At 37.8% G+C, this 26,924-nt stretch overlaps 1 protein-coding gene across 1 annotated transcript in view; it reads right to left on the bottom strand.

The window, feature by feature from the left end:
• Positions 1 to 5,628: 5,628 nt before the first annotated feature.
• UFL1 (UFM1 specific ligase 1) overlaps positions 5,629 to 26,924 on the bottom strand; it is a 34,296-nt gene continuing 13,000 nt past the window's right edge. Inside the window, exons 8-19 of the mRNA XM_080938485.1 lie at positions 26,630 to 26,776; positions 25,309 to 25,484; positions 23,860 to 24,039; positions 21,706 to 21,826; positions 20,922 to 21,044; positions 11,952 to 12,069; positions 10,745 to 10,908; positions 10,533 to 10,663; positions 8,970 to 9,050; positions 8,664 to 8,749; positions 8,060 to 8,240; positions 5,629 to 7,426 (exon numbers count right to left, since the gene is read on the bottom strand). Of these exons, the coding sequence (XP_080794611.1) occupies positions 7,208 to 7,426; positions 8,060 to 8,240; positions 8,664 to 8,749; positions 8,970 to 9,050; positions 10,533 to 10,663; positions 10,745 to 10,908; positions 11,952 to 12,069; positions 20,922 to 21,044; positions 21,706 to 21,826; positions 23,860 to 24,039; positions 25,309 to 25,484; positions 26,630 to 26,776 (1,727 nt within the window). The 3' untranslated portion in view covers positions 5,629 to 7,207. The remainder of the gene's footprint in view (positions 7,427 to 8,059; positions 8,241 to 8,663; positions 8,750 to 8,969; positions 9,051 to 10,532; positions 10,664 to 10,744; positions 10,909 to 11,951; positions 12,070 to 20,921; positions 21,045 to 21,705; positions 21,827 to 23,859; positions 24,040 to 25,308; positions 25,485 to 26,629; positions 26,777 to 26,924) is intronic.

A 26,924-nucleotide genomic window follows, 5' to 3' on the forward strand; every position in this document is an offset into this window, starting at 1 on the left:
GGTCTTCTGAACTCTTCAAAATATGACATGTTCAGAGAAGTCAGATTATATCAGGGTAGAGGTCTGGTTTTGAACTAATCCATCACAGGAGTTCTCAGTGGGTCACACTGACCTATATGACAAGTGGCATCTGTTCTTAGAATTTCCATTTGAGACCATTCTTTCAGTTCAGAAGGTGGGAGAAAAGAAGAAATGCTCTATCATAACTCCATTTATTTCCTGACCACATTTTCATGGTCGTTATTTTATGCTATAAAGGCATTTGTCAATATTTCTAGAAATCAAACTTAGCTAAATATAACCAAAGAACTGGGATATATAGAGGGAATATAGGCCAATTAACTGCTTTTTCATTCACACAGATTTGAATAGTAAGACATGAAAACAAAATATTAGGATTAGCAAGAACAACATCCGATCAACAAAATTGTATCTGCCTGTCACTGGTGATAGAATCTAGTATGTGCTCAACAGGCATTTTCTTCTACCTTTAAGAAAGGAATCAGTATTGGTGATGTCACAGGGCCTCTCCCGATAAAGTTATCAGGCTACTGACCTCTGGATTTACCTGTGCACTTTTCAAAAGGATAGTTTACAGTCAGATTCACCCTCCCTGTTCCCCTCAATGTATCTTTTTGCTTGAACTACTCCAGCAGAAAGTAGAAGACAATCTTTAGGGTCACAAAGTACATTGAGTAGAATCTTCCAGAGCACTGTCAGACGTGACAGGCAGTTCCTCTGCTCAGGCCTAGCCTTGAAACCTGCTTCCTTACTTTCTCTTGGTTAGACGTCCAGTTTCCCCTCTTCCCTGGCAGTTTATTCTTTGTTCTGTGTTTCTCTGGGCAGTCCAGGTTCCTTACTTTACAATTACATTCTATGACCATCAGATCTTCAGTGTCATCTGACATGGCTCTACTAGGTACCCTGGGAACTGCTGGAGTCTTTGTCTGGGGTTTGCAGCCCTTGCCACAGTGAATGAAACCATTTATCATCTTGGTCCTAGTTCTCAGAGCATGACACTTCCATCTACTAATTGTCATCTTAAACCTTAGGTTCCCTCACCTATTCTCAACCTGCCTCTAATTTTAACCCTTTTGTTGGATTTATTAAATGACATCTCTTAGGCGTATCATTATCCTTTCATTACAGACTCAACATAACTATATAAATTGTGTTATCAATTATAAGCATGTGCTTCTGCCCCAGTGTGGTTCTCATTGTCCTTTCTTTGTATTACTAAAAAGCAATGTTTACTTTAAAATGTGTTATTGAGTTACAAAAATGCATGCTGCCAACAATCTGGAAGAGAGAGAATCTAAAACTACTTGCATTCTTAGGAACAGGCATAACCTCAGTATTTATATTTTTCTCTAGAATGTTGTATGTATATGTTAACTACAAAGGGCAATATTTACATATTTGTATAAATGGTTAAATATAGCTTCAGAGGTACACAACATACTTAAGTAAAAAAAAGACCAAGCAAGTGAAAGATCTGTATGACAAGAAGTTCAAGTCTCTGAAGAAAGAAATTGAAGAAGACCTCAGAGGATGAAAAGATCTCCCACGCTCATAGATTGGTAGGATTAATATAGTAAAAATGGCCATAGTTCTAAAAGCAATCTACAGATTCAATGAAAAATTCTAACTCAATTCTTCATAGAGTTAGAAAGAACAATTTCTAAATTCATTTGGAATAACAAAAAACCCAGGAAACTATCCTCAAAATGAAAGAACTTCTAGGGGAATCACCATCCCTGACCCCAAGCTGTATTAGTGATCAATCATGATAAAAACTGCATGGTATTGGTACAGAGACAGGCAGGTAGATCAATGAAATAGAATTGAAGACTCAGAGATGAACCCACACACCTATGATCACTTGATTTTTGACAAAGGAGCTAAAACCATTCAATAGAAAAACAGACAGCATTTTCAACAAATGGTGCTGGTTCAACTGGCATGTAGAAGAATGAAAAAAAAAAGATCAATTTTTATGTCCTTGTACAAAGAAAGCCCAAGTCCAAGTGCATCAAAGACCTCCACATAAAACCAGGTACACTGAAACTAACAGAAGAGAAAGTGGGGGTGAGCTTAGAACACATAGGCCCAGGGGAAAACTTCCTAAACAGAACACCAATGGCTTATGCTCTAAGATCAAGAATTCACAAATGGGACCTCATAAAATTTCAAAGCTTCTGTAAGGCAAAGGACACTATTAAGAGGATAAAACAGGAACCAAGAGACTGGGAAAAGATCTTTACTAATCCTACATTCAATAGAGAGCTAGTGTCTAGCATATACAAAGAACTTAACAAGTTAGACTCCAGAGAATCAAATAATCCCATTTAAAAATGGGGTACAGAGCTAAACAAAGAATTCTCAACTGAGGAATATCAAATGGCTGAGAAGCACCTAGAGAAATGTTCAACATCCTTAGTCATCAGGGAAATGAAAATCAAAACAACCCTGAGATTCCACCTCACATCATCAGAATAGCTAAGACCAAAAACCCAGGTGACAGCAGATGTTGGCAAGGATGTGGAGAAAAAGAAATACTCCTCTATTGTTGGTGGGATTGCAAGCAGGTACAACCCTCTGGAAATCAGTCTGGAACTTCCTCAGAAAATTTGACATAGTACTACCTGAGGACCCATATATACCACTCCTGGGCATATACCCAAAAGATGCTCCAACATATAGTAAGGACACATGCCCTACCATGTTCATAGCAGCCTTATTTATAATAGCCAAAAGTTGGAAAAAACCCAGATGTCTTTCAACTGGGAAATGGATACAGAAAATGTGGTACATACACACAATGGAGCTATTAAATATAATACTCAGCTATTAAAAACAATGACTTCATGAAATTCTTAGGCAAATGGATGGAACTGGAAACTATCATTCTGAGTGAGGTAACCCAGCCACAAAAGAACACACATGATATGCACTCACTGATAAGCAGATACTAGCCCTGTCCTTAGAAGTGAGAACAAAATACTCACGGGAAGAAATACAAGGACAAATAGTGGAGCAGGAACTGAAGAAAATATTATCCAGAGATTGTCCCACTTGGGGATCCATCCCATATGCAACTACCAAACCCAGTCACTATTGCTGATGCCAAGACGTGCTTGCTGACAGGAACCTGATATGGATGTCTCCTGAGACGGTCTGCCAGGGTCATACCAATGCAGATTAAAATGCTTGCAGCTAACCATGTGACTGAGCACAGGGTCCACAATGAAGGAGTTAGAAAAGGGACTGAAGGAGCGGAAAGGGTTTGCAACCCCATGGGAAGAAACCCCTCAGAGATCCCAGGGACGAAAACACCAACCAGTTTGCACACATGGAGGGACCCATGGTTCTAGCCTCATATATAGCAGAGGATGAACTGGCTAGGCATCAGTGGGAAGAGAGACTTTTGGTCCAATGAATGCTTATTTACCCTGTGTAGGGGAATGCCAAGGCAATGAGGTAGAAGTGGGTTGTTAGGAGTGGGGGCATCTTCCACGGAAAATGGGGAGGGGAGATGGGAGAGGGGGAGGAAGGGGATAACATTTGAAATGTAAATACATAGAATATCCAATAAAAATGATATTAAAAAAAGAAAAGACCAACTATAAGCTATACAGAAGAATTCCCATTGCTGGGTTCACAGATATAAATGCAAATTAAAGAAAGAGCATATGTACTCGTAAAAGAAAAAGACTATGCCCAAAGCCACCTATAGAAAAAGAACTCAAACATCTAGAGGCAGAGGAGTTCATTACTATCATGACAGGCAAGTATGGTGGCAGGCAGTCATGGTGACTGGAGCAGCCACCTGAGACCTCACATCTCAGGAACAGAGCACATGAAGCGCCATGCAGCTCTTGAAACCTAGGATTCTGCCCTAGGTGACATTAGGACGAAGTGGTCTTCCTTTCCTCACAGCCTGCTGCTCGTGTCTGTGTTTATTAGCCCAAGAGTCACAGGAAACTGGTTTAGGTAGAACGGCTAGGACAGAGAGTCCACTGCATTAAGTTAATTTACATTTATTAAATACCACACGAACAACTGCATGTTCCCGTGTCCATTTTGTCTGAAGCATCTGCCATGTAGCTAAGATTGGCTTTGATCTTGTAATCGACGAGGCTATAGGTAAGCACTATCATGCTTTACTGAAACACGTATTTTCTGTGCCAACCTCACTTTATGTCTTTAGTTCTTTGTCCAACCTTGATGTCTATAGGAATTAAAGGCCTAAAGGCTCAGAGTTTTCCTTCTGTCCTTTTGGTTGGTTGAGGCAGATAAAGGGTTTCTATCTTGCGCACTAGACTGTGAACACGAGAAAAGTATAGAAATCTAATACATACTTAATCAAATGTGACTTCTTGTGTATGATGCTACTGTGTCCTGCATGCCTGAAAGTCACGGTTCTCATTGAAGGTATAAGGCGCTCCTGTGTATTTTCTCATTTCTTAACTGTCCATGAAAGTAGAACAATGTGTATAACTCCTTTTAAGCCTACTTATTATTTGAATTTCTTAATAGTTAAAAATGGTTATTCATTAAAAAATAACAATCACATCAATGATAGTGACTCAATGCATGTGGAGTATCATACCAGAGTTTTCAATGTGTACTTTTACTTTATCTCTCACGTCCATGGAGGCAAAGACTTTATAGAATTTAAGGAAAACAAAGCTTCCTCTTCACTGTCCTTTCATCCAATTTCTCAGAGTTTTTGATAGAAACACAATAGCAAAACATTATTCCTGTGGTTGCCGGCAGCTTGACAAAACCAGTGATTGTTCATTGGTACACTTTGACTTCATTACCTTAGTAAAGTACTAACATGTCCAAGGTGACCCCGTAAGTTAGACACTTCTCAGTATTCTATAGCATTGTGGTCCTTGCTCTAAGCACAGGGAGAGTCTATCTTTTAGGGCAGTGGTTCTTAATGCTGTGACCCTTTAATACAGTTCTTCATGTTGCAGTGACCCTCAGCCATAACATTATTTCATTGCTACTTCATAACTGCAACTTTGCTACTTTCATGAATTAAAATGTAAACACATGTTTTCCGATGGCCTTGAGAAGCCTACATGAAGGGATCCTTGAGTACTAAACGTTTCACAACCCAAAATTTGAGAACCACTGTTCTAGGGGGTCGGAGTGGGTTTCTTTTATGATGGTGTAAAGACAGAACACAGCAGAACATGAAAGCTACGGCGTGTTTTCCCATCTCTATTATAGTGGCAAGAGTTATCACACCCGAGAACGTTATATATGTGCTGAAATCTGGTGAAGAAATAATTTAGTAAAATAATTTTTTTGTAAACTTTCAAGCAAACAAAAAAATAAAAACAAGAATGTTAGGAATTATTTTTGTGTAATAAGAAAATGTCACCTCCTTTAACAACCAGTATAATTCAAAATATAAGCATTATATAGACTGCATTTAATTACTTTCAGTGTAACATATAAAATAGGATAGACAACTTTATTTTAAATAATGTTCTTAACTCAGTCCATTAAGAAAATATCAGAAGTTACGTCTTTACAGACAAAATCAGCTATACAATTTATAAACGCTTTTTTATTTACTAAAGAAAATATGAACTGTTTGGCAAATAAAATAAATGCAAATAAGATTAATATAGCTTTACATTTTTCTTTCATTTTTGTAAATTAAAATGAGTTTAAGTGATCACATATTTATTTTAATGATAGAGTGTGAAGTAGATATGGATCACTTTTGTATTTGAAACAATGTTACTAAACAAAAGTTAAATAGGTTGGGTACTAATTTGGAAGCTGGATAAGAAAGTAAAGCGATTTTGGAGTCACAGAAATTTATTATTTTTCTTCCTTTGCTTATATGAAAATATACAACAAAAGTTACCCATATAAAAGCATTTACATTATTATCTTGTATGTGTACAGGTGTTTTGCCTGCATGTGTGCCTATACATCTTGTGTATGCTTGGTGCCTACAGAGGCCAGAAAACATCAGGTTTTCTGGGGTTGGAGATACAAAGCATCCATGTGTGCTGGAATCAAAGAGGCCAATGTCCTACCTACTGAGCCACCGCCTCTCCAGCACCTTAATGTTTTCTACAAAGTTTTATCACCAACTTTAACAAAATGTTAGTTAGTAATTAAGCACTTCTATGCCGTATTAACACTTCATCATTTCAGGAAAGAGGCAGTCTTACTTATATATTTAAATATTTTAAAATGTAAAAATTTCATTGACATATAAAATAGCATTCCTTAAGCATTAGGGTTTTAATTTTATTACAATCAGAATAACTAAAATTTTGACAATAGGTTGTTGCTAACAACTTGCTTTAAATTATTGTTCCAAGAAACTGTTTTAGTATGTCTTACGTAATAATCACAGAAAACAAAATATTAACTTTTAAACATGTCTACTTTTAAATAAAATCTCTGCCAGGTTTAAATACACACAGATTCCATGTTCACCAGCACAGCCTAGCTACCTGTTACCCAGGTTCCAGCAAAGAACTAAGAGCAAAAGCAGCCACTGAAATCAAAACATCTGTTCTTTTAGCCACCTAAATCCACGCAGGCTTTGCAGTGTCCTCCTCAGACTTCCCCTCGCTGCGCCCCGAGGCTTGCTTTAGTCATCTGCCCCAGTGCATGCTTCTTCAGTGTTCTCACTTGTCAAACCACTTCTGAGGTCTCTAGAGACATGCATGCAGGAGGCCTTTTACCTGTCCACAGCAAGTACTACAAAATGTATTTGAAAATTTCTACTTCTAAAGCATTCTCTATATTTAAAAAGTAAAATGATTCATTTTTATTTCAGACATATAAACATTTTCTTGTAAAAAATATACAATATAAAGTAAATAGCAAACAAGTTCTTTCCTAGAGATAAAAAGTATTCTTTTTTATTCTTCATTTTAACATCTGGAAGAACATCAAAGCATATAATATGTTCTACATTCAAAACTTTGTGAAGAAACTTTATTACATAAAAAATTACACATAGAATTATGTGAAAAGAAAATGTTTCATGGAGAACTCAGCAGTAAAGCTTCCCATAAAATTTCCATCAATTGCAACACCACTATTTATTTGAACTGTGTGGGGAGGGCTGACGGGAGAGTAGGATGTGCGGAGTGACTAATTTTGTGATCACTCAGCTACTTTGGGGAAAATACTATGCAACAGAAGTAAATTAGGGGCACTATTCCTCCGTCACAGATGATTTCCTGGACTTCAGAACAAGGTCCTTAATGGATAACGACAGTTCCTGAAGCTCTTTCCGTGTAGTATTGGTGACATCGTGTTGTTCCTTGTCTGATTCATCGCCTGACGGATCCTCTCCCTGCCCACTCTTCTTATTTTGACTGACTAACTGCTTCACAACCAATCCTTGGTATTTTACCAAAAGAGTGTGTTGATCCTGTGAGAAGAAAAAAGAAACTGTACCAAGCACGTCTGATTTTCTGTCAACAGAAAGTAGAATTTGTCTGACAGTACAAATGGAAGGGCCTTATGTTCACCAAACAACAGCCGCATTGGTGGAAAGCTGTGTCTTACAAGCAAGGTCTGTGTTCTCAGAGTGTGCATCAGGAGACAGAGGTCCTGTGCAGACCATGCCACAGGAGCCTGGTTTAGCCATGTTCTATGACCTAAGACACACCATAATGAGAACTAAAGAAACCAAGCAGCTTTTAGCTAGGGGTTGGATTCCTTAGATGAAGTGGACAAGACTTCTAAAGTGGGGGGCTAAATCAAAACTAGGGAAACTGAGACCAAAGTTCAGAGATTCTTGCATCTTTCCTCAAAACTTAACCTGTAAAATCAGAGGACTTTTCACCATGGATCTTATAGAATGCTGAAAGAGTCTTAAAGTATACTCAATTAAGAAAAAAAAAATCAACTCCTAACTCTGTCCCCATTCTTGTCTGCATCAGACAGATGCTAATGGCTTCTCTCTCTCTCTCTCTCTCTGATTGGGTACTGGCAATGATTCACATTCAGGACACCCTACATTTAAAAGCCTACAAGTTTTCAGTGTATTAAGATGTAATACCTCTGGGATTTTGTTGTGCAGAAAAGCGATGATCTGTGGGACACATCTTCCAGGTGCATGGAGCATGCTGTGGGTTGAGAACTGAAATAACAGGACTGATGTGAGGTGTAAAATCAGAGCAGGGTCTTCTGTGACCTTCAGCTGGTCAGCCAGAGCCTGCCGGTGCTGGAACAGGATTTGCCTGCAAAACCAAAATCACGAAAATACATAATTAGAGAGATCTCATCATTTAAATATTTTCTCTTTCACATTCATTTTCACCTTCTCTAGTTTAATGATTTGATTCCACAGCATTTTAAGGAGTTCTTTAAATACGGGTGATATGATTACATTCTACTTTAACTTTAGTTGGCTTAGGTGGATTAACATTACACAGAAAGCTATACAGCAAGTAGACTCAACACATACTATTGCTCTTAGGTTGCTGGGATCAAGCAAGGTATACTGACTACAATAAGGTGTACTGTAATGAAGGTCTCAATCCTAATGAAACACACTAGGATCAGGGGCATGAGTCTACAACTCTATAAATGGCCGAGACAGTCCTTCTCGGTCTCAGTTGTGAAGCTCATCTTAGGAGTAGCAACAACAGAATCAGAGTTACCTTTCCCTTTTCTTGTCTCCCTTTTTCACCATAATGTCACAAGCTTCTGTTGCAGAATCCAGACAAGAGAGAAAGTCTTCTATGCTCTGGAAACATGTAATTCCATAAAATACTTGTATAGACACCTAATACTGTTTTGTAATTTTACATCCTAAACACATATAACTTTTAACAGGGCATTTGGCAAACAGAAACTGATTCAGGATTAAATTTTAAGTGCTCCCATCCTCCTCTTCCCTCTACCTTCCCCGAGGATCCTGCACACAGAGTACTGATTTTACATTAACTGCAGTCACAATGACTTACTTTTTCATTCAGAGAGTTGTGGAGTTTTGTGAGAGCTACTTTGGTTTCTTCTGTCAATTTACTTAAAATTTTTTTTCTTATCTGTAAGGGAAAACATTGTTTTGGCACTGTGTTTTTGATATACGGTGGATATAAGATCAAACAGACAAACAAAAATACCCATAAATTCAGTAGTGGAATAGAATGCTAAATGTAATATTATTTGGGGTTTTGAATGTTAGGTCTCAAACCAGAAATAAAATCGTTAAACTACTACAGAGTCACAGAGCTCAGCCCTCATCTTCACAGCCTCCACTAGACTAATGACGGGCCGTGTGGAAACAGAGAACTTGGATAAGAACACTGTCTGTGGCTGCTCTTTTCAGCACCTCCTGAAGCGTGTTTACAGCCACATGGCTCTCACACAGAAGGGATGGCTGTAGGAAGGGCAGGGGGTCTAGTTCTGTGGCTAGACACTTGTACAGTTGTACGTGGTATAAGGAAGCTTTCATCATCTCTCTGTGGATACTGTGAATTGTGGGGTATCGTATACCAGACAGGCCATTCCTTCTAGTGATGTATATCAGGAATAATGACCCAAGGGGCATACTGTGTCTGTGAAGACAGACTAATCAGGGCTTCCTTCTTCCATCTCTTAGTTCTTTGTTAGGCCAAAGAGCAAGAATGGCAATATTGCATTTTTTTAGAAAGGAAATTGGTAGAGACAGGACACATGAAACATTCTAGACAGTTGGATACTGTTGCTCAAAATGAAGGAGGAAGAATCCATTATCTTCCAAGTAGTAGTAGGAGGTAAATAATGCGCTTCTGTCTGGGATTGTAAGACGGACTTTATTATGTAAGGAAGGAAGTACCTAAAATTAAAACATACCAAGAAAAATCATGCCACCTCTGTGGCAACAAACCATAGTTACAGAGGCCACAGCATTAGGTAGATGTGGTTTTGCCACATTCAAAGTCAGTTATAAATGCAGTCAGCCACATGAAGACTTTCTCACTCAGCGTTCCTGAATCTCTAACTGTAAGACAGTCCCAGAAGGATGAGAAGGAAGAGCAAGAGGAGGACTGGTCATTATCACCATAGCAACAGCCCACACCCTTCTACCTATAGGTAACTGGACCAGGCTCAACCATGGCTCTACCTCTCATGGCAAATGCAGAAGTGAAGGTCTTGGGCTTTAGTTTAAGGTAACAGTTTCAAACACATAAACTCAGGAGTTTTATCCTAATATTTAAGTGGTACAGTGCTTTCAAAAGAAAATGGCTGAGCTTCAGAAAACAGGACTAATTATTAAATAAATCAACAAGAAAGTGGAGAAGACTGACAGAAACCATTAGAAAAAAGTCATATTTTATAATGTAATTGAGCCTCTTTACTATAAGTAGTTTGGTCAGATTATCCTTGTAAAATTATGTAAGAATTGTATGATTACTTAAATTCTTTAGTATTTTTCTATATAAAAACTGTTACCTTACTCTTCCTTTAAACTCGTTCAAATGAGAGACAATAAAAACATGCTCAGACTCCAATTACATCAAGCAGCAGGCAATTCCCTGACATACATCACTTGTAATGGCTGCAGGGTCCTCCACTGCCATCATTAAATCTGAGGCTAGGAAGTTGAACATGAGGTTAGTGATATCGGTACACACTGTCTTCAGCAAGTGCTTGGTGAGAGCAGTCTGTGTGTCATCTGGAAAAGAAGGACACTTTAGTACAACTGCCTTCCCTGCAGAATTACAAGAATCGGTGAGGAAGACACTGCTAACGATACCTGCGAAGTGTTTCGTCCCCTTCTCAAACAGTCTGACGTTACTGTAGAAGTTGGACACCTCTTCCTGTAAGTCCTTGACCGTGCGCTTCCTGCCGGTTCCAGAGGCAGACGCGGATGACATGAAGACTGAGCGCACGACCTCCAGGTACATTCTATTAAGGGGCCTGGGACAAGGTAAGTATGTTTAATTAAAATATACTACACTGAAATTAGATGAGACATTTTGCTTATAGTAAAATACCAATTTAAAACCCCCCTTCTTTCTCTAACAGTTAAAATTAATTTGAAAGAGGTTCAGTGAAGAATTTATTTTATAGATCCAAAAATAATTTAAAACAATTTCACAATTTTAAAGCATTCAAAGTAACTGCAGTAAAGATGACAAGAATGACAGTAGCAGACACTCCATGAAGCAGACCTCTAAACATTAATTTGGAAAGTAGCAGAATATAAGTGTGTTCCTCATCTTAAAAATTACCACAGAAAAACTCTCAATTTCTAAAGTACTATTAACATAATGTATTTTAAAAACATCTCTATGATCTACAATAGATTATTTTTAAAAATGGTGTATAGCTAGTAGTATTTATTTTCTATTTTTACAGATTATGGCTCTTTATACATATTTTTATGTATAAAATTTACTTATATTAAAAAAAATCTCACTATTAAAGTTCTACTCTAAAATAAAAATTTAGATTTGCTGAGCTCTTGGATTATCTCTATGAGACTTATGTACTGGGTCTGACCTGAGGGATGACTAGGTATGGTTAATAGAGACTAAGTTATGTAAAATTCCCTTTAGTTTTCCATGTAAACTTAGCTTGGCTGATTCACAGGTTGTTAGTTTCTACACTTACTGTATTGAGGCCAACTTTTCCCCCTCCAGAGACTAACAGTAACCTGTGTTTACTTTTGGCTAAATCAAAATAGAAAGATTGCCTTCTCTTTCAGGTGCTGCTTTTCATGCTATGTAAAGGAGGAGTTAGTGTCAAATAAGACCCAAGACCTACGTGAGCACTTCAGAGGTCCTCAGTGTCGCCGTCCGTTAGTCAAGAGCATCTAAATAAAGGCTGAATGTAACTGAGTTTGGATTCATGATTAAATTAAATCTGAAGGGTTGGAAAAAAGCCTATAACCTGTTTAAGAGGATCTTGGTGAAAATTCCATGCTGTCAGAAATGGGAAGAAGTATAGTTTATACTTGCTTTATTAAGTATTCTGCGAGCTCTGAAATGAACTCCTCAGGAGCATCTTGAATGTGTTTCCTTAAGCAATCTTCAATTTCATCCTGGAACATGAAGGTGATGTCCGGCTTCTTCTTTCCTGTAACATATGTCAGCAACGGGAAAATAACCACCGCAAACAAGACCAGGAAGGTCCTACACACCTCACCAGGCAGCAGCTCTCTCATGTCAGCAAAACTGCTACTTCTACATTCAGACATCCAGTAACATCTCACTGTAAAACTTCAGACGGCAGATCCTTTTAGGTGACCATGTTTTAACTTCCCTCATAAAAGGCTGTTTTCTATAAGACAGCCAGAAGACAAGGTGAACTCTTCCTCCCTTCGAACTTGGGAAACGCAACTAGCCAGACATCAGATGAAGTATATCATCTTTTAGAAACTGTGACGTCTCTTCATTCAACAGCAGACAGTGCAGAGAATTTCCTCCTTCACAAAACTGTGTACTTACTGAAGTCAACAGCTTTTGAATTTACAGGAGAGCTTCAGAAAGAGGCAGGACTTAAATTAAAATTTATATTTTTGGAAAAATACAAATGAAAAAAAAACCCTTATTATTAAAAATAAATTTATTGGCTCGGACCATCTACCACCAGCACCAGCGGACCCAGATATACAGGCCTGGTGAGAAGGGGTTGGCAGAGAGATCTCTGCTGAGCATGCACAGAAAACGCGCCCACACCCTGCCTGACCCAGGGACCAGGAACCCAGCATTGGGCCCACTGTTCCCAGCCAGCGGCTTTGGGACACAGAACAGGTCTTGGACCATCCGCCACCAGGAACAGTGGAGATCCAGGGACACAGGCCAGGTACAAGGGAAAGGCAAGAACATATCACTGACAACAAGATGGCAAGAGGAAAGCGAAAGAACGTACCCCAGGGAAACCAAGACAACCTGGTAACACTAGAACCCAGTTCTCCCATCACGACAAACAGCGGAATGAGAAACACTCCAGAAAAAGAAGACTCAGACACAAAATCCTACCTCAAGATGATGATAGAGATCCTTAAACAAGAACAGGAGGAAAAGCATAAAGAATTAGAAGCTTTTAAAGAAGAAACAAGAAAAACACTCAAAGAACTCAAAGAACTAGAAGAAAACAGAACCAAAGAGATGAAGGAATGGAAGAAGGAATTCAAATAGGAAATAAACACAATAAAGACAACACTAAAAGAGACAACCCTAGAAGTAGAAATCCTAAAAAAGAAATCAGGAGTCACAGATGCAAGCATTTCCAACAGACTACAAGAGATGGAAGAGAGAATCTTGGGGGCCGAAGACAACATAGAAAACATAAACAAAACAGTTATAGAAGATGCAAAAACCAAAAAGCTCCTAACCCAAATGTCCAGGAGATCCAGGACACAATGAGAAGACCAAACCTAAGGATAATAGGAATAGAAGAGGGAGAAGAATATCAACTAAAAGGCGCAGTAAATATCTTCCACAAAATTGTAGAAGAAAACTTCCCTACCCTTAAGAATGAGATGACCACGAGCATAAAAGAAGTCTACAGAACTCCAAATAGGTTGGACCAGAAAAGAAATTCCTCCAGACACATTATAGTCAAAACACCAAGTGCCCAAAGCAAAGAAAGAATACTAAAAGCAGTAAGGGAAAAAGGTCATGAACATATAAAGGCAGACCTATCTGAATCACACCCGATTTCTCAACAGAGACTATGAAAGCTAGAAGAGCCTGGACAGAAATCATGCAGACCCTAAGAGAACACAAGTGCCAACCCAAGCTGCTATACCCAACAAAACTATCAATCACCATAGATGGAGAGTTGAAGATATTTCAAGACAAAACTAAATTTACACAATATCTGACCACAAAACCAGCACTACAACGAATTTTAGGTGGAAAACCCAATACAACGAGGGGAACTACATCCTAGTAAAAACAAGAAAACTCCTAAGCAAGAAAACCAAAAGGAGAAAGAGACACAGTCACAATTCAACCTACAAAAGTAATAATAGCAGGAAAAGAAACCACAATTTCTTGATATCTATTAACATAAATGGACTCAACTCCCCAAAAACAGATATAGGCTATCTGACTAGATACATAAACAAAACCCAGCATTTTGCTGCATACAGGAAACTCATCTCAGAGACAAAGACAGACACTATCTCAGAGTAAAAGGTTGGGAAAAAAACTTTCAAGCCAACGGCTCCTAGAAGCAAGCTAGAGTGGCTATTCTAATATCGAATAAAGTAAATTTCCATCCAAAAGTTACCAAAAAAAAAAAAAAAAAAAAAAAAAAAAAAAGGAAGGACACTTTTTACTCATTACAGGGGAAATCTGTCACGAGGAACTCCCTCAATCCTTAATATATATGCTCCAAATACAAAAGCACCCATATTCATAAAAGAAACCCTACTAAAGCTCAAAAAATACATTTTACCCCACACAATAATAGTGGGAAACTTTAATACCCCACTCACACCAATAGGACAGATCATGGAAACAGAAACTGAACAAGGACACTGTAAAACTAGCAGAGACTATGAACCAACTGGAATTAATAGATATCTACAGAACATATCATCCTAAAACAAAAGAATACACCTTCTTCTCAGCACCTCAAAGCACCTTCTCGAAAATTGACCACATAATTGGACACAGAACGAGCCTCAATAGACATAAGAAGATTGAAATACTCCCATGCATCCTCTCAGATCACCATGATCTAAGGCTGTTCTTTAATAACAACAAAGACAAGAAAAAGTCCATATATACATGGAAACTAAACAATGCTCTATTAAACGATAGCAGGGTGAAAGAAGAAATAAAAAAATTAAGGATTTTCTAGAATTCAATGAAAACAAAAACATGACATACCCAAAACTATGGGATGCAATGAAAGCATAACTGACAGGAAAACTCATAGCTCTGACTGTTTCCAAAAAGAAACTGGAGAGAGCATACACTAGCAATCTGACAGCACAATTGAAAACTCTGGAACAAAAGGAGGCAGATATACCCAAGAGGAGTAGAAGGCAAGAAATAAACAAACTTAGGGCAGAAATAGACCAAATAGAAACAAAAAGAATCATTGAAAGAATCAACAAAACCAAGAGCTGGTTCTTTGAGAAAATTAACAAGATTGATAAACCCTTAGCCAGACAAACTAGAGGTCAAAGAGAGAGTATATAAATTAACAAAATCAGAAAGGAAAGTGGAGAAATAATGACTGAATCTGAGCAAATCAGGAAATTATCAGATCCTACTACAAAAGCCTATACTCAACAAACCTGGAAAATCTGGAGGAAATGGATGAATTCCTAGACAGATAAAAGATCCTAAAGTTAAACCAGGACCAGGTAAACCATCTAAATAATCCCATAACACCTAAAGAAATAGAAGCAGTCATCAAAAGCCTCCCAACCAAACAAAGCCCAGGTCCAGACGGGTTCAGTGCAGAATTTTATCAGATATTTATTGAAGACATAATACCAATACTCTCCAAACTATTCCACAAGATAGAATCAGATGGAATACTATCTAACTCAGTTTTTGAGGCTAAAATAACCCTCGTTCCTAAACCACACAAAGACCCTACAAGGAAAGACAACTTCAGACCATTCTCACTTATGAACATTGATGCAAAAATACTCAACAAAGCTGGAAAATCTGGAGGAAATTGATGAATTCCTAGACAGATACAAGATCCTAAAGATAAACCAGGACCAGGTAAACTATCCAAATAATGCCATAACACCTAAAGAAATAGAAGCAGTCATCAAAAGCCTCCCAACCAAAAAAAAGTTCAGGTCCAGACGGGTTCAGTGCAGAATTTTATCAGACATTTACTGCAGACATAACACCAACTCCAAACTATTCCACAAGATAGAATCAGATGGAATAATACCTAACTCATTTTTAGAAGCTACAATAACCCTCGTTCGTAGACCACACAAAGACCCTACAAGGAAAGAGAACTTCAGACCAATCTCACTTATGAACATTGATGCAAAAATACTCAACAAAATCCTTGCAAACCGAATCCAAGAACACATCAAGATGATCATTCACCATGACCAAGTAGGCTTCATCCCTGGGATGCAAGGATGGCTTAATATACAGAAATTAATCAATGTAATCCACCATATAAACAAACTCAAAGAACAAAATCACATGGTCATCTCACTAGATGCTGAGAAAGCATTTGACAAAATTCAACACCCCTTCATGTTAAAAGTCTTGGAAAGAACAGGAATCCAAGGCCCATACCTAAACATAATAAAAGCAATATACAGCAAACCAACAGTCAACATCAAACTTAACGGTGGGAAACTTGAAGCAATCCCACTAAAATCAGGGACTCGACAAGGCTGCCCACTCTCCCCCTACCTATTCAACATAGTACTGGAAGTCCTGGCTGAAGCAATTAAGACAGCAAAAAGAAATCATGGGGGTACAAATTGGAAAGGATGAAGTAAAAACATCACTATTTGCAGATGACATGATAGTGTACTTAAGCAACCTTACAACTTCCACCAGAGAACTCCTACAGCTGATAAACAAGTTCAGCAAAGTGGCTTGATATAAAATTAACTCAAACAAATCAGTAGCCTTCCTATATTCAAAGGACAAACATGTGGAGAAAGAAATTTTGTGACTTTACAATAGTCACAAAAACCATGAAATACCTTGTTGTGACTCTAAGCAAGTGAAGGACCTGTATAATAAGAACTTCAAACCTCTAAAAAAGGAAGTTGAGGAAGATCTCAGAAAATGGAAAGATCTCCCATGCTCATGGACTGGAAGGATCAACATTTAAAAAATGGCCATCTTACCAAAAGCAATCTACAGATTCAATGCAATCCCCATGAAAATTCCAACTCAATCCTTCATTTAGTTGGAAAGATCAATGTGCAATTTCATCTGGAATAACAAAAAACCTAGAATAGCGAAATCCATCTTCAACAACAAGACAACTTCTGGGGAAATCACCATCCCTGACCTCAAGCTATATTACAAGGCAATTATGCTAAAAACCACATGGTACTGATACAGAAATAGGCACATGGATCAATGGAATAGAATAGAAGATCCAGAAATGAGCCCTCACATATATGGTCACCTGATTTTTGACAAAGGAGCTATAAACATTCAATGGAAAAAGAACAGCCTATTCAACAAATGGTGCTGTTCCAACTGGCACTCAGCATGCAAAAGAATGAAAATAGACCCTTTCTTATCTCCTTGTACAAAGCTAAAGTGTAAGTGGATCAAAGATCTCCACATTAAACCAGGTCCACTGAAACTATTAGACGAGAAAGTAGGGAAAACCTTAGAACACATAGGCACAGGGCAAAATTTCCTGAACAAAGCACCAATGGCTTGTGCTCTAAGGTCAAAGATTAACAAATGGGACTTAATGACATTGCAAAGTTTCTGTAAGGCTAAGGACACTGTCAAGAATACAAAAAGGCAGCCAGCAGAGTGGGAAAAGATCTTTACCAACTCCACATCTGATAGAGGCCTAATATCCAAGGTATACAAAGAACTCAAAAAGCTAGACACCAGAGAATCAAACAACCCTATTAAAAAATGGGGTACAGAGCTAAACAAAACATTCTCAATTGAGGAATATCGAATGGCCTAGAAACATCTAAGGAAGTGCTGGCATCATTAGCCATCAGGGAAATGCAAATCAAAACAACCCTGAGATTCCACCTCACACCAGTCAGATTGGCCAAGATCCAAAACTCAGATGACAGCAGATGGTGGTGTGGATGTGGAGAAAGAGGAACACTTCTCCACTATTGATGGGGCTGTAAACTGATACAACCACTCTGGAAATCAGTCTGGTGATTCCTCAGAAAATTGGACATAGTACTACCTGCAGATCCAGCTATTCCACTTCTGAGCATATACCCCAGAGAAGCTCCAATATACAACAAAGACGCATGCACCACAATGTTCATAGCCAGAAGCTGGAAAGAACCCAGATGTCCTTCAGTAGATGAATGGACACAAAAATTGTGGTACATTTACACAATGGAGTACTACTCAGCCACCAGAAACAATGACTTAACAAAATTCTTAAGAAAATGGTTGCATCTAGAGAATATCATCCTGAGTGAGATAACCCAGTCACAAAAGAACAGACATAATATGCAGTCACTGATAGTGGGATGCTAACCCCAGAAAGCTCTGAATACCCCAGAAACAACTCACAGACTGTGTAAAGTTTAAGAAAAAAAAAAAAGTTATGCTCAATCCTTACACACCAAGAAAACTTTAACTATTTCCGGGTTACATCATGTTTTACATGTACTTTTTTCTCATTGTAACTGTAAGACTATGCACACTATCAAACCTTTGGGGGAAAAAAAAGCCAAGCATGGACAAAAATTTATTCGGATACTTTTATGCAAAAATGCTTAATATTCGTTCTTTTATCTTTGTTTTATAAAATAAACTTTCTCAAAAAAACCCCTGTGAGCTTCTAGAAAAAAATTATCTTTTGCCTTTTCAAAGACAATTCTATGCTAATGAACAATAAAATTAGTATATGGCTACAATAATGGAAATGTTAATTTTGGAAATGTCATGCCTAGCCACTTACTTGAAAAGTATTGGTAGCAGAACAAATAATATTTCCATTATAAATGAGAAAGCTACACCTTTTATATAACTGATCATTTTTAGCTAAGTCAGATTATTGATTCTACAGGTAAAAACTTAACAAAAAAATGGCTCAAAAATCAATTTTTAGTCTTAATGAGTATCCAAACAGTTGAAATCATAGCTTTAAGGTAGACACTCAAAGTTCTATTCTCTTCTGAGATCTGTTCTCCAAACCCGATGTTCACACTAGTCTTTTCCTGTTTGTTTTCTGTAAGCCTTTTACAAGTTAAATTACATTTCCTCCAGTAATCTGTCATCCTGACTTGATTGTGTATTTTAGTTGAGAACCTAATTTCACCCGCCATTTCAGAGATTACAGCATCACCCTTTCCAAGGCACTAGATTGCAGTTAAGGCAGAATGGTTTTACTGCTGTCATGGTGCCTCAATAATCTATGCACAAAACAATGTCACATGCCTCATTTCTCTAAGATTACAGGTGTTAGAGAATAACTTTTAAAAAATTCCTCTTTATCCTTGTTCCTACTACACCTTGGGAATTCATAAATAAACACAGTGAGAAATGACACACATAAAGCTGCTTAGAATAAGGAGAGACAGAGTAAACAGCTTCCTTCATCCTTTAACATTATTTGTGTACAGTACAATAGTAGTTTTTTTAGTCTTTCTTAGTATATTTTAAGGAAAGCCAAAGCATTGTGATGCTTCCAATAGAAGTGCATTATCTTTGTGTGTGTGTTTGTATGTGTGTGTGTGTGTGCATTTAACTGTTGCTGGGAATATAGGGGGGAGTAGTATTGTTTCCTAATCCTTTCTTAAAAATAAGAAAAACCGTATTTAGAAAAGTAAAATATGATGTCTTTTGCAGTTAACTTTGGCAAACATTAAGAAGTCTAGGAACTAGAGTAACCTAACTGCAAAGGCAGTTAATTAATTCATCTCAGATGTACCTAACAAGCCAGCCACACATTGTCTAAGTTCAAACAAGCACATGATTCTCTGCCTCAGCTTCTAACATCGATTCTTCACCTTTCAGAATCTTCAGTTACTTCCTAGAGTTCTTTCAAGGTGGAAAGGTATTGGGAGTGTAAGTTCTGTATGCTCACAAATAGCACCAGGGAAACAAGGATGTTAAATGTGAAGAGCTGCTGCTCCAAAGGAAAAGATGTGGAAAATGGAGGTGGCTAACAGCCTAAGGTGATCCAGGACTGGGCCATACCAAGCTTACGCGTGCATGACCACATGCGCAACATGTCCAGGTGACCTCTGTGTTATCTGTATGGACAGGGACTCCCCCAAATTCCTATAACGAGGGCTGGACATGGCCAATAGCCTAGATGACCTCTATAAAATCTATGATCAAAACCATACCAGATCATGCCTTAAGATGATACATGTAGCTTATTTCTAGAACCCAAATGCATTCAAGAAGTAACATGTACTTTGAGAAGAGTTTTGAAGTAATCATGTCTCTTTGTTCACTGAAGATTTGTGATGAATGAAGACACTTTTGCCAAATTGTACTGTGCATAAATATGCCCACAATAAGCGACCTGTGTCAAGACACTAGACTTTTGAACCAATGCTGGCTGTTGAGAAATGCTGAACCGATTTCCTTCGTGCCTCACATGGCTCAACACTCTGCTGACCCTGGTGGTCAGAGACCCTCCAATCTTTTGCTGTTAGTCTTTTGGGTTTTTTCCCCCCTATTTCACATCTTCTAAAAAATTCTCAACCCTTTTGTTAGAATTCTATCAGTAAACGAGCCAATACTAAGTTCCTCCATTTGCAGCTAATCTCAGGAAAGTAGTAGGATTTCCCAGACACTACTCCAGCATTAAGCTTGATTTCAGTTTTGATTTAGTTGAACCGATTCCCCCTCTACTCTGTATGTGCTGAGATTATAACTGCTTGCCCCCACGCATGGCTTGATTGTAATTTCATTTCTTGTGTTACCACTTTTCAGTTCCTTTGCCTTTTAACTGTCCAGTTTTGTAAACTGTCACATGGGTTTATCACTGGGAGATGAGAGACAGTTAACTAAAGGCTGTGTTGTTTTTACAAGAAGAAATACTACATAACAACAAACCTTAAAATGAGACTTGAATGTTAAAAATCATAATAGTCCTTTTCTGTTTATATGATAATTTCTGGCTTGAAATCTGAGACAGGTTTAAAATTTATATTATTAAACTGTAAACTTTGTGGTCACTAAAAATGCAAAATAAATACCCTTTTTATAAACACATGTAGCTAATTATATTCCCCTTAAGAAAAATGTTAATAAAATCATCTACACACAAATAGTGAACTTGAGGCTACATACCAGCATGCGACGACTGAGCGTCATCATCACTGTCCTCGTCTTTTCTTCCCTTCTTCTTGATTTTCTTAATTTTGTATTCTCTGGCATTGCCCCCTCCTCCTCCTCTTACACTTCCAGAGCCCTCTGGTAGAAATATATCAGTATTATTAACAAGTTTTGAAAAATGATGATACCATATTTCTATATAAAACTATATAACAGAACAGTAAAAAGCAAACTAAAGAAAAATATAAATTCTTTTTAAGATCATTCTTCATATTAATGCACTAAGGATAATAACAATAATAAATCAGATCACTAATCTTCTGGTGTGTCTGAAGAGAGCTACAGTGTGCTCATATATGTAAATAAATAAGTCTTAAAAAAATTAAACAAAACCTTAAAATTTAATTTAGTAGCAAGATTTGCTTCAGATTATCTGTTATAAAAAATGAATCTATTAAATAAAAGAAAACCTTCAAATAGCCTAAGTACAAAGTTCATGCAAAAAAAGTAAAAATTTTCCCAGCAGTACTTGCTAAAAACATCATATTTTTTGAATGTGTGTTTTCAGCCCCTTTGTCAGGATCTGACATCCGTGTATCTAACTTGTGCAAGTACCATGATGTTTGCCCCACACTATGTCTTTGTGGTGCATGTATTCAGCTCCAGCTCTGCTTTTACCTCAGGCTTGCTTTCAGAAGGGGCTATCTGATGTGCAAGAACTGAAATGTGCAATGAAATGCCTTGGACCCTGAACACATACATACACACATTGTTTTTGGTCTTATCAATGATTTATTACCTGTTGCTTTCTTCCTGCGTTCATCTTTTTTATCCTTTTTATTTGTATTAACACTTTCTAAAATGGAAATTTGTTTCAGATCTTCTTCAGTGATTAAATGCACAGGATTATTTTTCATTTCCTGAAATAAAACATTTTTTTTTTTTTTTTTTTTTTTTTGTGGGCAAAATATATGTAACACTTCAAATAGCGGAGAAGTTGCTTATTTTCTTACTCATCCTATTTTCTTATTCTGAGGCTGTCTGCCTTCCTAAGGCATCAACTGCATCTGCTGCTCTTTCAGCTTTGGTACCTGTGCCCGCTAGTGAGAACAAGCGGTACGTACAAACACAACAGCTGAGTGCGGAGCAGCAGACACAGGTCTCCAGTGGTTACTGGCTGGCTGGCCATGAGTAAGAGAAACCCTGGTCTCCACTCCCCCTGCTTTGCTTTCTGAGACTCTTGAGCACAAGGCCACCTGAATACTTGAGAGGACAAGAAAGGCACAGAAACCGCCACCACCCCCACCATCACAGGTTGTAATTCAAATAAATCTATTTCCCTATGACTGAGTTCTTGGTGATTTCTACTGTTTACATTTTAGCAAAAGCAACAGTGAACTATTTCCAGCTTCAGAAATCAGTTCCTTTTAAAATGAGAAATAGTTCTTAAATTTCTAGTGACAAAAGAAGTATTTTTACAGTAAAATTACTATCATTTCCTTTTTGGTTTTCTAAGAAAAATGCTTAATAATGTGAATTCCAATAAGATTGCCTTTCTTTAAACTAATTTTTCTTTAAACAAAGTATTCAAAGAAATACCTGATAGCATGCACACACACACACACACACACACACACACACACACAAACACATACACACACATACAAACACACACACACATACTCACAAACACACACACACACACACACACACACACACACTTCTAGCCTGTATTTACATATATCCTTTCCAGAGTATTAATTTTAAATAAGCAATATAGAGGCCTACTTGTCCAAGTACAGAATAAACATATTTCAATTAACACTTACTAATGTCACATCTATATATTTTTTTTCTTGCCTGCCTAACAGGACAATTGGAGAAAACTATCTCATACTTGCACTAGTAAAGTCTAAAAGCGTATAGCTAAACACAAATGATTTATACATTTAGCAGGTCTGCATGAATTCTATAACAGTATATTAGGACATAGGCTTGTTTTATCCAAGAAGAGGCTTTATACAAAGATCATGGTTTTAACTACAACCATGAACTGGATGGCTATGAAGATAGTCCTAGCAAGCACACTGTTTCAACATACTTTTAGACACTAGTTAAACACTAAAAATCTAAAAAACAAAATTTCTCAGGGGTTGGAGAGATAGCTCAGTGGTGATGAGCAACAACCGCCTCTTCAGAAGACCCAGGTCTGGCTCCAGCACCCACATGGCACCTCACAATAGTCTCTGCTGACCTCTCAGGGCATCCACATACACCTGTGCACACACATACATGGACACACAATGATAAATAAAAATAAATATTTTTAAAAGCATCATTTTTAGATTAAGATAGAATCTTACTATTTATACAGCCCAGGGCAGACTTTGAGCCCAAACAGACTCAAACTATGGCTTTTAGCACCTGAGGACTGGAATTATAGACATGCACCATCATTCTTGAAAAACTAGTAAACTTTGATAATAACATTTCTTTTCTCGTTGAGTTGCCCTGCTTATTCTAATGAAGTAAAATTAATGAGGCTATGCTGGATTAGTGATTGTCTGTGGTGCTTTGTACTAAAAATACGTACAAAGAAATTGCTTTTCTTTCTTTGATCTCCGAGCACAAAATAAGTTTGATTTACACATAGGTAACACCATTACAAACTTCAGTGTTTTAACAGTGGATCAAATCCTTTGGCAACTTAATCTGAAAACTAATTTTATTGGTAAGATTTTTAATTTGTAAAATTAGTTCTCTAACTTTTAACAGGTTCTAATAATCATAAAGAAAAAAATAATAAATCCTAGAGGAGATAAAGAAAGAATTATATAAGATGAGATATTCCTTGGTGGTCAGACTGTTTATTGTATTTCCCAAAAGGTAGCAGGTGATCCAGACGGGAAAGAAAACACTGTTAGGATTTCAGGTGGAAGAAAACCTGGAATACCTTTTCAGCCTTTTGGTGCATCCGTTCGCTGAAGAGTTCTGTACAGTCGTTCACGAATTTCTCACTGACCACCACCGTGTCCCTAAAGACTACAGCGGAAGTGTGTTTGCCGAATGGTCGCATCACCTGCTGAAGTAGCATAGCAGCATCTTCCACCGACAAAGAACTGGGAAGCAGAGGCTAAAATTATGAGCAAGAGGAAAATGAGAAAAATGCAGGGAAACACAGGTTACCTGTTTCGAATGTATAATATAATATACGTGAGCAGACATAAGTATGATTTCCCTCAAGTAACCGCATTTAAGCCAGTGGCTTTCAGAAGCAGTCATGATCATAACTTCCAAGACTGGTTTCTGGGTCCGTTGGCACTTGGCACTCTAAAGTCATCTGCCATTTTTAAAAACCCAATTTCTCTACTTGCACGTCCTGTACAGATATCGAGTCTGGCAAGCCACCACCTGACCGCACAAGACCCTTCATACTTCTTCTCTTCTAAACCTACAAACAAGTCTCCAGCAAGCCCCGATAACTTACCTGTACAAAGTTTCTTTTCAGCTCTATCATCCAAATTATTATTTTGAATTACTATTTTACATCTCTCCCTATGTGCTGCCTGTCCTAAGAGAAGACGTTTGTTTGCCATTTTTATAGCATATACATACAGAACAATGATGCTGATGCATGCTAATACATTAGCTGAGATTACTGGAGAAGAATAAGCAAATACAACAGGATGTCTGCGGCCAGGGCAGTTGTTCATGCTTGGTAAAACATCAGAATGGTTACTTTCAGCCAGTAACTTGACACAGTATAGAATCACCAGGGAAGGGAGTCTCAGTGAGGGACAACCTAGATCAGGTTGGCATGTGGGCATGTCTGTGGAGGTCTGCACTGACTCTGTTACTTAGTAAGGGAAAACTCAGCCTAAGAGTTATCAGCACCATTCTCCGTGCTTAGGTCCTGAGTTGGATGAAATGAAGTAAATCAAGCACTAGCAAGCATGCATGCCTCAGTTTGGTCTCTACTCTAACTGTGGATGGACTATGACCAGCTGCTTCACAATCCTGCTCCTGTGACTTCCCCGAATAATAAATAGATTAGCAACTTGGAACTGTAAGCAAAAACATGATTGTTTATCCTGAAGTTGGTTTCATCAGCCTATCTGTCACAGGAACTGGAAAAAAACCTGAGACAGGTGTACAGAGTTTCAGCACGATGGATGTGGCTGTTATATTATTTTCTTGTTAGTTCTGAGATTTACAGAGTTTTGGATCTGGTAATGAACACTAAAAAAAATCAGCCTAAAATAATAAAATTTCGATTGTAACAATGACTGTTAGAGGTAAGACTATCTTTACATGGCCTATTTCTGAAATGTTAACATCCTAGTAAAAGATCACTTATCATTGGTTTAAGCAAAAATGAGTAACAGAAAAAGGTTAAACATACCGAAATGTCAACCCATGTCCCTGAGCTGATGGCTTCCTCTACTGACGCTTCCACCTGGTCCACGAGTCCTTGGCCAACACAAGTCGCCTTCAAAAACAAGAGTGGGGTATTCTTATACCTTTTCTTTATATAGTTCACAGCATCTGGGATTCCAAGTCTGGATAAAGCATCAAATTCTAGAAATACACAAGGAAGTTGAATACAACTGTCAATCACTCACATCTTCCAGAAGCCTCACAAAAAGTTAAGTTATACACAAACCCATTTTTGACTATGGATGTAATGTACGCTAGTGTTTTCAAGAAATGTAGTGTAACTTGTTCTTTGGGTATATTCCTAGATGACTATTGCTAAAGGTGTCTGTTGGAAATCTGCTTCCATTGCTCCGTGAATACAAGTTGCGTGGCCCCTTCTCCAGCTGGAGGGTTGACCAGACTGCAGAGCAATACAGTGGAAAACAGCAGTGAAGGAAATGGAAACAGCCAAATGTAAAAATCAAAACTGGGATCTAGCTTGCTCATTTTGGTTAAAAGGATGGATATTATTTTTCAAAATGTGTTACTGTCCAACCGGACAGAGCCATTCTCTAAAGTAGCCGATTTAGCATAGCAGACTGAGTTCCGGATGTTAGCGGTATTGATGGTATTACGGCTATTAGGAAGATTACGCTCTAATTCTAATCTGTTAAACGTTGAACACACGTCATCAGAGACCAAGGCCCATAAGCACAGCTCTGTATCTAAGTGTACGTCCAAACCGTTCCTCACACACATGGGAATGTGCAACACTATGCAGATTGATCAGGACTGTATTCAGCAAATCAAGTGGCCACTGCTTTCCGTCCATCAGTCTCCTGAAATCGTGGCAGAACCTCAGAAACACACTGAAGATTAATATTATTGTTTCTGAGTAGTACACAGCTGACAAAGTAAACAGTGAAGAGCTGTCAATAAATATTTCTAAGGTGAAGTAACTGAGAAGGAATAATAACACTTAATAAAACAATAAACACACTACATTAAACATATAATACTTTGGGGATTAAAATCTTAAATCTTTTATCACCTTTGTACATACTGAAGGTTAATGACTATCAATATCTTTTGGTATTTTAAAATTTCAGTATCTCAGCAATAGTAGAATTATCTTCAGTTCCTAAGCCCCACAGAATTAAGTGACAACTTTCAAGTCAAAGGGAACCATGACAATCTATGTAGGCAACCACAGGGAAATGCATGTGGAGACTGGAGTATAATACTTTCTAATAATATTTCAGTGTTAGGAAGACATTTTAGTTTCAAAGAAAAGAAAACATAGTTACCTAGATAGCCATTCTGCCTGAAAAAGGAATCCACCCAAGTGCTCTGTGTCCGGGAATAGATGTCAGGAACAAACACTGCTTTATCCTGTCGCCCGCCAACCACAGTGCCTCGTAAGCGGCCAGTGCTAACCAGTTCCTCAAGCACAGCTTAAAGCAAATGCACATAAGACACACAGATCAGAACGGGGACACAACTTCAAAGGCCGTCTTCCTAAACTTTATGCTTTTAAAAGACAGTTCAAAATTTTAACACCATACATAAAATTACAGTTCAAACAAAAAAATGCCTGATATT

Source organism: Micromys minutus (genome assembly GCF_963924665.1).
Source record: "Micromys minutus genome assembly, chromosome: 26".
Classification (NCBI taxonomy): Eukaryota; Metazoa; Chordata; class Mammalia; order Rodentia; family Muridae; genus Micromys; species Micromys minutus.